Source organism: Leptonychotes weddellii, chromosome 10 (genome assembly GCF_054177405.1).
Source record: "Leptonychotes weddellii isolate Sample4059 chromosome 10, ASM5417740v2, whole genome shotgun sequence".
Lineage (NCBI taxonomy): Eukaryota > Metazoa > Chordata > Mammalia > Carnivora > Phocidae > Leptonychotes > Leptonychotes weddellii.
Window position 1 is genome coordinate 41,826,469 of NC_138378.1, and position 10,535 is coordinate 41,837,003.

General features: G+C 49.3%; 1 protein-coding gene across 1 annotated transcript; it reads right to left on the reverse strand.

Moving 5' to 3' along the window:
* Nucleotides 1–3,513: 3,513 nt before the first annotated feature.
* CD93 (CD93 molecule) lies at nucleotides 3,514–10,329 on the reverse strand. The gene is made up of 2 exons (XM_006741125.3): nucleotides 8,111–10,329; nucleotides 3,514–7,861 (listed from the first exon to the last, which is right to left on the reverse strand). Exons 1-2 carry the CDS (start codon nucleotides 10,051–10,053, stop codon nucleotides 7,837–7,839), a joined length of 1,968 nt encoding a protein of 655 aa, XP_006741188.2. The 5' UTR covers nucleotides 10,054–10,329; the 3' UTR covers nucleotides 3,514–7,836.
* Nucleotides 10,330–10,535: the final 206 nt, after the last annotated feature.

The following is a 10,535-nucleotide window of genomic DNA, read 5'->3' on the forward strand; positions in this document are numbered from 1 at the left end:
AATAAGTCAATCAGAGAAAGACATGTATCATATGACCTCACTGATATGAGGAATTCTTAATCGCAGGAAACAAACTGAGGGTTGTTGGAGTGGTGGGGGGTGGGAGGGATGGGGTGGCTGGGTGATAGACATTGGGGAGGGTATGGGCTATGGTGAGCGCTGTGATTTGTGCAAGACTGTTGAATCACAGATCTGTACCTCTGAAACAAATAATACAATATATGTTAAAAAAAAAAAAAAGAAAAAGATAGTAGGAGGGGAAGAATGAAGTGGGCAGGGAATCGGAGGGGGAGATGAACCATGAGAGACGATGGACTCTGAAAAACAATCTGAGGGTTCTAGAGGGGAGGGGGATGGGAGGATGGGTTAGCCTGGTGATGGGTATTAAAGAGGGCACGTTCTGCATGGAGCGCTGGGTGTTATATGCAAACGATGAATTGTGGAACACTCACTACATCAAAAACTAATGATGTAATGTATGGTGTTTAACATAACAATAAAAAAATTTAAAAAAAGAATACAAGCAATTTTTACAGAGTTCCATACTATTAAGGGGAAAAGTAGACAAAAAAATGTCAAGCAAGCCAATAATTGATAAAGAGGGAGAAAGAGAGACAGAGAAAGAGAGAATAGAAGCACCAAAAAAACATGATAAATAGAATATACAAAATAAGCCACTGCAAATTTACTAGTAATCTCAGTAACTGTGAATAGGTTAGATCTCCCATTAAAAGACCAATGATGGGTATTAAGGAGGGCACGTACTGCATGGAGTACTGGGTGTTATACGAAAACAATGGATCGTGGATCACCACATCAAAAACCAATGATGTATTGTATGGTGACTAACATAACATAATAAAATCAAAAAAAAAAAAATAAAAGACAGTCTTTTGATTGGATAAAAGGGGAGGGGGGAAGATAGTGAAATCCAGCTTTGTTTTTTGCAAGAGAAAAACAAGGAGACAAGAGGAAGCTGAAAATATTTTAAGTGTTTAAAAATTAAAAAGCATTCATCAAATGCAACCAATTAATCAGGTATATCAGTTACAGTAGTTTGACAAAATATGATATGAACATGTTCAGAAAGTTCTATTTCATGTTGGTAAAGGATCTGCCAAATACACATCAATCCCTTAACCATACAGTTTTAAGTAGAAAGCAAAAGCGATAGAAATACGAGGGGGTCAGCAAAGCCGCATCACCGTGAGAGATAACAACTTGGACAAAGTCCATGGATGAGCCAGAGCCTGCATGCAACACACTCGCCATGACCAGAGAAGGTGGGCTCAGATACCCAGGGGTCAGCTACTTGGGGGTGCAGATGATTGTTTTGACAAGGAAGTGAAACACCTGATTTGTAATATAACCTTTTGGGGAAAGGAAGACACAATTATTTGCTTCTACCTCACAAATTTCATTATTTTCGTGTGATGTTTGAAAGTAGAAGGATCTCTACAGCACAGAAGGCACTGACCCAGTTTAGGACGTTATGCTATGAATTATGTGGACAGGCATAAAACATGAAGTGGAAGAGATAAGCAGTGCTTTGCAGGAAGAGGTGGCAAGAGCATGATACAGAAGGTGTTGGTCCTCAGCCAAGCTCAGCAGAAATAGAGCTCTGTCTTCTGTAAGCGAGGTCCAGGAAGTTACAGATGGCAGTGAGGACAAATGGCCCCTGAGCATCTCAAACTAAAGCTGAGATGAGTGAATGGCGACCCAATGACCTTGGCCACATCCGAGTCATCCTCCACCTCCCTCTTCTCTCTCTCTCTCTCTCTTCCTTCTTCTATCTCCTTCCCCTCCTTTTTCTCTGTGTTTCTTCCATTTCGTCTTTCCTTTCTTCCATTCCTTCCTCTCTCTCTCTGTCCTCCTCCCTTCCTGCTTTCCTTCCCTGCTTCCTTCTTCCTTCCTTCCTTCCTTCCTTCCTTCCTTCCTTCCTTCCTTCCTTCCTTCCTTCCTTCTTCCTTCCTACTGTACAGTTGAATTCTATGGACCAGTTTTCAACCACAGGAGAAGATCAACATCCAAGTCAATGATGACAGACTTCACATAAAACCCCAGCAAAAAGATTTCGGGGGCGGGGTGGGGAAGCAGCTCATGGTGCCGCGGTTTGGGTGCCAGGAGGCTCAGGTGAGGACCTGCATGTGCAGCCCCGTGAAGAGCATTCTGTCAAGTCAGGCTCCCCGGGGGTGGTTGCCAGCCTCAGGGGTTATCCTGCTCTTTCATTTCTTCACTGCACTTTGCTCACCTTTTCACCACTTACCTGTCCATCATTTCCTCTGCAACGGATGACCTGGGGGGCCTAGGGAAGCTGTGAAGGGCTAATTGAGGCTTCGAGTTTGCAGGTTTATTATCTGTGCCCTGTCTCCGCTTACTGAATATATTTAGAAGTCAGCTGAGAACTTGATATGTTCGTTTGATTCGTGTTAAACTCCATGGCAGGTGAGTCTTGTATTTTAATCTACATGTCTGCTACAAATGGACTTTTTATTGAGCAGTAAATATAACTCTATGAATTGAATTTCTTTGTAAATGATTCATATTTGAAAGATGTATCTAATATTTGTTATTTTAGTTAGCAGGTAGCAAAAGTCACCAAGAGGAGTTTAAATTTGGCAATTTTGTTCATGGGCTTTTCCTTAATTAGGAAACACTGGCCTCAGGTTTTTCAATATGAAAGAGAAGCCTGTTAAAATTGTGGTGTGTGTGTGTGTGTGTGTGTGTGTGTGTGTTGGGAGGCAGTCATGGCTGTTCATATTAAGATAGAATTTCCAAATGTATTTCGTTAGTGACTGGACTGCTAAAAGGATCAGCTTTATTTAACCGTAAGCAATGAATGGTTATCGGAAGTGTCTTGTCCTTTAGCATGACAGCAGGGCACTTTCTCCTCCCCAGGCCCTGTTCTCACCAGGCGCGCAGTCTGAGAGGCAGGCCGACTCAAATCAGACCACCTGCTGCCCGGGCCTCCAGGCACAGTGAGATTCGTGCAGCCAAGCAATGAGGGATGTGGTCTGCCTGTGTAATTAGCTAAACGAACGGAAAAGGCTTTGCTGACAAAGTGGCGACAAGTGGTCCTATGATAATTACAGAACGGTGTTTCCACATCACACCAATTGGACATGTTTAATCCTGCACCAGGTGCCCCCCCATGCAATTAAAACGATGCAGGGAATTAAACGGGCAGAGAGGCATGGGGGAGTAGACTCAGACCAGAAGATAAATCTGGAAGCATTGAGTCCAGCCTGGCTGGGTTCAGCAGCCGGGACACAGGACACAGTGCAGCCCAGTCCCTAGGAATGTCCTTGCCCCGTGGACAGGGCCTCGTCCCAACCTAGGTGCCCTGGACTTAGTGTCACTACCAGTAGGTAAAGATGCAGAAATGGGGCAGACAAGGTACTTCTTCAAGCAACTCTTTGAGGAGGGAAACGGTTATGTTTAATGACCATGAATTCAAGTTCTGCCATGTATTTAGAGTTGTTATGAAATGTATTAAAACAAATTGACAACAAATGCATTCCAGAGTTTATTAGGTTAGGCATGTGACATAAAACACAAAGGACAACAAGCAGGCTACTCATTGAGGCGGACCTGAGATGCCCCTTGGTTTCTCAGAGTCGTAAGGCCGATGCAGCGGCCAAGCCTGTCCTCCCCGCCCTGGGAAACAATTGTGCCCAGGACAGAAAGAAGCCCTACAGAGAAATCCCACAATGGCAGAATTAGTGGACCACATTTCAAATCCACAGATTTAAAAATACTTACATTCTCATCTAGCTCTCGTGCAGTGATGATTGACATTTACAGTCGCATCAAGTATCACAAAATAAGGCCTTGTGAATGACCTAATTCAAGCTTCAGCTAAATATGAGTAAAGTACCCAGCCTGGAAGAACGGTGGGCAAAATGTGCAGAAAGGAAATGCTTGCCCCCTTGCAGATAAGAGGAACAATGTAAGACAGAATTTCCAGAGTTTCTTCCTAAAATAGATGGGCATGATCTCCGGAGAACAGGTCAAAACACAATTCATTTTTTTTTAAAGCACTTCAGTGAGCATTAGTTTCAGGAATCTGGAACAGAATATGGTATTTGATTATAGAATACATGGAGAATTTTGATTATCAGCTTTTTTTTTTTTTTTTTTTTTGGTTGACAAACACCACAAACCACACAGACATAGCAGTAGGTTTTGCAGCAGATAGGGATAGATGTTTTCAGGGATCATATCTCAGATTCCCATGCTAAATCTATTGTTTAAGGTGATGGAAATATGGAGGGGACATTAGACCATTTTGCAGCTGCTAGAAAGCCATGCTTTCCTGTTTTCCTGATCCAGACAATGGAGAAGCTAAGGAGAAAAATAATAGGAAAAGGCTGTCCTATATTTGCTTTTAAAAACTGCATTATTTTGAATGTAGTACATTTTTTAGGTCAAATCTTGCCTCTGTTCTCTTAGTTTTCACAGGAATATTTGTGGGAAAGAGGGCTGGAATAAAATTAGCTAGTGATCACGTCCATATTCTCCAAAGGTTTTTCGGTGATAAAACTCCAGGTCCTATCAGGATGTGTTCAAACAGGGGCTCCTGAATGGAACGTAAGAATAGCAACACGCACGTGTGTGTTTCAGGGAGAGAGATTCATTTCCAACTTAGTTCTTCCTATACTATGTACATAAACACGTTCGCATACGTGTTTAACTTTTTATTCCACCTTTTTGCCTAATCACAGGGAGGGTGTTAGCCTGCATCCCTCCTGTCCTTAAGAAGAAACCCACTTGAGTCACTCACTTTATGCTGCCCAGAAAACACCATGGGGCTGTGTAGCGCCAGATATCACGGTTATGATAATCAGGCATGAGGGTGAACCAAAGGGACACCAGCCACAGTGTTGAGCAGCGGTGGGTGCACCCTACAAAAAGCCCCACCGGGTCCACCACTCTCAAGGCATTTTCGGATAATTGCCCCACCTTTGCTTTATACACTCCTCAGATTCTGGGGCGGGGCTTGCTCTGCATCACGTGTGCAAATGAACAAGAGCAAAGAGCAGGGAGCATCCCTGAAATTCAGGAAGGGGCATAGTGGGCTGCATCCTCCCCTTCAATGATCCGCCTTGGAGGGAGGGGACGGGACGGAGTGGGTTTGTTCTGAATACAGTTTTTCTAAGTGCATCCTAGAATTATTGAAGTATGGGAAATTCTATTTGGACAAAAGTCTCCATTGTCTTAGAACTCGCTGCCAAGTGAAGCTGTCTCGCTTTCCCTATCGCCCTGGCCATTCTGCTGTTTGGCAGCTCAGGGACAGAACGGTGCCTGGTATGCCCCTGCCCAGCCCAGGGACTCAGTTGGAGGAGTCTGTACATGGCAGAGCCTACCTCTCCCATGCTCCATCCCTTCCATTTCTCAGGCGGTGTCATGGCCCAGGCACCTGGGGAGCTTCTGGATAAAAGGATTGTTGGTCAATGGCCACGCAGCCAGTGGGCATTTGTGTATCCACTGCCGTGGGCCCCCATCTCCCCAAACAAGGATTCACATCCCTCAGACAAAATGACAGAGGTATATCAGCCCATTTCTCCCCTTGCATGTTTCACAGTGGGGATCTGCGGTCTTCATGCTGTCGGGATAGGGCATTTTACCCACGGAGGGATTCAAACATAGAAGCACCGAAGAAGAAATCCGACTCTAAAAATGAGTGGGCACACTTGGGGACCTCAGCCAGTACAAGGTCCCACAGGTCCCCAGAGGGGCTTAGGGGAAGCCTAGAACAGGAATGTCTCCTTCCTTCTAGTGACAAGGTAGAATCGTAAAAGCCTGGAGCTAAAGCTGTTGAATTTGCATTTATTTCATGTAAGTGCCGATATTGTCAGCAACGCATCTGGCCAACTCTTTAAAATCATCTGAATAGTGGCATGGTTGGTTCCCACACAACAGATGGCCAAGGGTCCTATGGCCAGTGGATACAACCTTTGCCTCCTTGGGTGTTAAGCACCAGTATTTCAACTGAGGTCTTTAAAAAGCAGAAGTTCCAAATACTGTGCTAAGTCCTCCAAAACCTTCATCTTTCCTTACACCCACTCCTTCAGTTACCCATTTCCTTAAAAACAAAACAAAACAAAACAAAAAAAACCCCTGAAATATAGCATCTACATTTCAAAAATATCTAAAGTATATTTATTTAACTCTGAGGGCCGTGCACCTGGCAGCTCCTCGTGCCCCAGGTGTCCGCCTCTGGGACAGATGTGTTTCTAAGGCAAAACCAGAAACAGTAGGGCACCCTGGTTCTGACAGGCAGGTTTTGGAATCCCTAGAAGAAAACACACTCCCGTTCTGTTCTACAAGGTGACAGCAACAAGCCTGCAGATGACCTGAGGTCTCCCGGTGCTAGTCAGGCAGTTTTTAACAGCTCTGACCGTTGGTGAATCCCTGAGCTGCTTTCCAGTGACCCAGGCAGAACTGCGTGGGGAGAGAGTACTCTCCACCACTACATAGGGAAGGGAAACCTTTGCAAGTGAGCATTTAAAAATAAATTAAAATTGCTTTGAGTGGTTTTTGTGGTTGCAAAAGATTTGAGCTATTCTCTTTTTTTCTCTCCCTCCCATCTCCCCCACTTTTTTTAAGAAATAGAGAAAAATGTGACAAACGTTCTTCAAGCAGAAAGGGGACAGCGTCCTGCCTGCCCGGTCCCTTTCTTGCAAGCGACAGCCACAAGTCAGGATCGTGTTCTCAAGAAGCAATACCAGCTGTGAGCTAGGTTAAGATGCCTTACGATGCCAGCTTTCAAAACTCAGCAGCTCATCCCCCTCACACAGCCTTAATAATCAGAATGAGAGACTTCTCAGGGCTCTGTCCATCTACGATCAGAGCATTTAAATCCAGAACAGCACGCAGGGAAGGCAGGTGGCATGGGAGGTGTCTCGGGGCTGCACTCACCCAGAGACGAGATGTCTCCAGCTTTTATCCTTGTGTGCGTTCACCTCATCAATAGTCAGTGTGTGTTAATGCAAGTGCATTTAGATGGATTGATTCAAGTATTTGCGGAACAAACCCCAGGTTTCTCTCTCAAGCTCTTTGGAGTACGTGCTTTCAAAAATGCTTTCAACTCACTTTATACTTCTCCCACACTTTCCAGACTTCACTTGCAAATAAACCCAAGACTATTAGAGACACTAAGAACTAGGAAATGCAATTTCTAAACTTCCAGCATCCTTGCTACCTAAACAGATCAGTGTACTCTGGTCTTTCTGCAGGACTCCAACTATAAAGCTCAGCAGGGCTTGTGATGGGAAAATGCATGAACGCAAATGTAAAGAGATGTTTCCAGTCCTGAATATGTTCCTTTTGACCAAAAAAAAAAAAAAAAAAAAAAAGCTTCTTACGTAATTAAACAATTGATTTAGTCTCTGTTCTACCAAGAGGAACGAAACATTCCAATCCTAATTAGCATTAGCAGACCACCTTTTCTTCTTAGATGATTCCAGTGAGCAGAGAAGCAGTTCAAAAGGAGTCCCATTAGCACCTGACTTGTAAGTCCTTGATCCAGAACCAGCGGCAGACATGAAATCAGTCACATTTGAATTTGACAAGATAAGTGAGTGAGAATTGTTAATATTCACAGTATTCCCGAAATGACATCCCAACCCATTGCATCCACTTCAAGAATACCACACACACGTAGAAAATACCTGTATATTCCAAGTGGCCAGGCCTTTAAGAATGTTTACAACTGTTTGCTAAGATTCCAGTCCAGTCTTTTGGAAGGATGTGCCCCCCCGCCCTCCGATGGGGTGCGTAAAGCTCTGAGGATGGTGGTAGCCAATTGTCAGTGTCTCTGGGGCCGTTTCACCTTCAGCAGTCCATCCCTGGCGTCGGACTACAGAAAACAACCAGGACAGCATTGGAAGCTGCTGTGACCCGCCGAGCACATCTAGACCCCAGGAGAGGCCCACGTGCTCTATGTCCCCGGCAGGGCGACAGCCCTTAGTGAGTGCCCCTGGGCTGACAGCCTGGACAACACCTGCCCCTTGTACTCCGCCTGCTTTGTGTGCCGGTCCTTGCCCTCCCACCTCCCCGCAACTGCCCACCCTCCCACCCCCTCTGGGTGACCTGAGGCCTCCTTTACCTGTACTGATTCTCCAAAGCCCTGCTCTCAGCTCGCTCTGGAGCCCAGGAGTAGCTGTCAGCTGCGTTCTGGGGCTTTTTCTCCTTCTCCTTCTCTCTCTTTGCTCTCCGCTTGCGGTAGACCAGTAGCCCTAGAGCCAGAGCCAGTAAGAGTAAGATGGCCACCACGGTGCCCAGGATGTAGAACAACAGCAGCTTTTGTCCGTCGGTGCCCTCATCGCTTTGTTTGGTGGTGAAATCCTCCTCTGTATTCTCCCCACGGCCAGGGGTGACCATGGGGTGATGGGTGCTGGGCTCCATCCAGACATCAGGGGGCCCACTGGGAGCCGGCATGTGGGGTGCGGCCAGGGTGACGGGGGCGTTGCGTGGGAGGGAGGGTCCCTTTGCGGTGGGTGCCTCCTTGGAGGTGCCCTCAGGGTCCCTGGTGGGCCTGGACATTGTGGCAGAATGCACGAGTTTCCCCTCTCTATCTCCTGCATCCTCCCCCTGGGGAGGCCCAGACAACAGGGTCAGGGACGTGGGGCCCGGGGTGCACGAGACCCCGTCCAGGCCCAGCTCCCAGCCCGGCAGGCAGCCGCAGCGGAAGGAGCCCTGCGTGTTGAGGCACAAGCTATCACAAAGGCTGTTCTCCGTGTCCGCACACTCGTCCACGTCCTGGCACTCGGTGCCTTCCGCCCCGGCCAGAACATAGCCCTTCTCACAGGAGCAGTAGAAGGAGCCGTCGGTGTTGGTGCACTCCTGGGCGCAGGGCGAGCGGCCCGGGACACACTCGTCCACATCCCGACAGGGCCCCTCCCCGGGGCCGCTGGGCTCGTAGCCCACCCAGCACTCACAGCGGAAGCCCCCAGGGACGTTGACACAGGCCTGCCGGCAGGGGGAGTCCTGGCACTCGTCCATGTCCACGCAGTCCCGCTGACTTGAGTCCAGCTGGTAGCCCTGGGGGCAGCGGCATGTGTAATTCTTCCCGTGGGGTGCCGGGACACAGGTGGCTGCCCCCCGGCACGGGCTGGAGCTGCAAGGGTCCCGGGAGGCACAGGTCACCAGGTCGTCGAGCAGCCGGAAGCCCGGCCGGCAGCCGCAGCGGAAGGAACCGTCGCCCCCCTCGAAGCAGTCCTGCTGGCAGCCCCCATTGTTGAAGCTGCACCCATACTGGGGGCTGACGCAGAGGGGGCCCGAGCTGCCCCAGTCGAACACATCGGGGGCCTTCTCCCTGCACATGAAGTAATCCTCCTGACCGGCTTCCCCGGCCCCACAGACCACAGTAGCCGCAGAGCCGAAGGGCACGGCCTCCAGGGAAGAGCTGGTGGCATTGAACGGGGTCGTGTAGTTCACCCGGCCTGGGCCCCCCAGAGCCAGAGGCTGGCACATGCCTTTGAAACTGAACTTGCACACGAAGCCCTCGATGTTGCTTCCCGGAGAGCCCGGGCTCCCGCAGGGGCCCTCGGACCACTTGGGGAGGTGGCTGGCATGGGACGGCTGGGACAGATAGAGCAGCAGGGACACACAGCGCCTGGAGATGCAAGAGCTCCTGACCTCCTTGTTCCAGTTGGTGTAAAGCGTGTCCTCCCCACCGCCCACCCAGCTGAAGCCTTTCAGCGGCAGGCTGGGGTCCAAGCACTTGGCCTTCTCGCGCTGGAGCCCGATCCAGAACTTGCCCATCCGAGCTGCCAGGGGCGCCTCCGACTCCAGGAGCTGGGTGAGGGCTCGCTGGGTGTGCCGGGCCTCCTCCTCACTCCTCACCGTGGCCAGGTTGCCGCCGTTCCTGCTGCAGTGAAGCTGGGCCTCGGCCGCACTCAGCTTGCCCCAGTGCGCAGTGTAGCAGGCCCTGCCCGCGCACACCGCGGCCTCCCTGTGAGCGCCGGCCCCCGCCCAGGGCTGGCCCAGAAGCAGCCTCAGCAGCAGCAGCGGCAGCAGCAGCGGCAGCCCAGCGCAGGTGGCCATCATGGCGCCGTGTCCCTCCCGGCGGGAGGCTGGTGGCCCTGCGGTGAGAGCCGCAGGCGAGCTGAGCTCCGAGGAGAACCGAGGGCTCAGACGCAGACGCTCTGGCCCAGGGAGGAACACAAAGACTGAGGGCTTTCACATCCCCCTGACCCAAGGCGCATCCTGTACTGTTGTACTTCTTACTTCTTACCGGATACTGGGGCTTCCTGCAGTGAATAGTGTTCTGACTCCTGTCGCCTTCATCACGGTTTTGTTGTTCATAGAAGAGGTCAGACGGCTGCGCTGGGTCTCTGGCTAATCTCTGGGGAAATGTAGCAGCGTGCGGGGCAGGCAGTTCCAGCTCAGAGACGCCCGCCGCTTTATTTGGGCTCCCTTGTCTTTCCCATCTGCAGGACAAACTTAAATGGCAAGCTACAGAGTAAGTGGAGACTTTGGGGGACTAGGAACTTGAAAAAGCTCACTTAGTAACCCATAATAAAATTCCA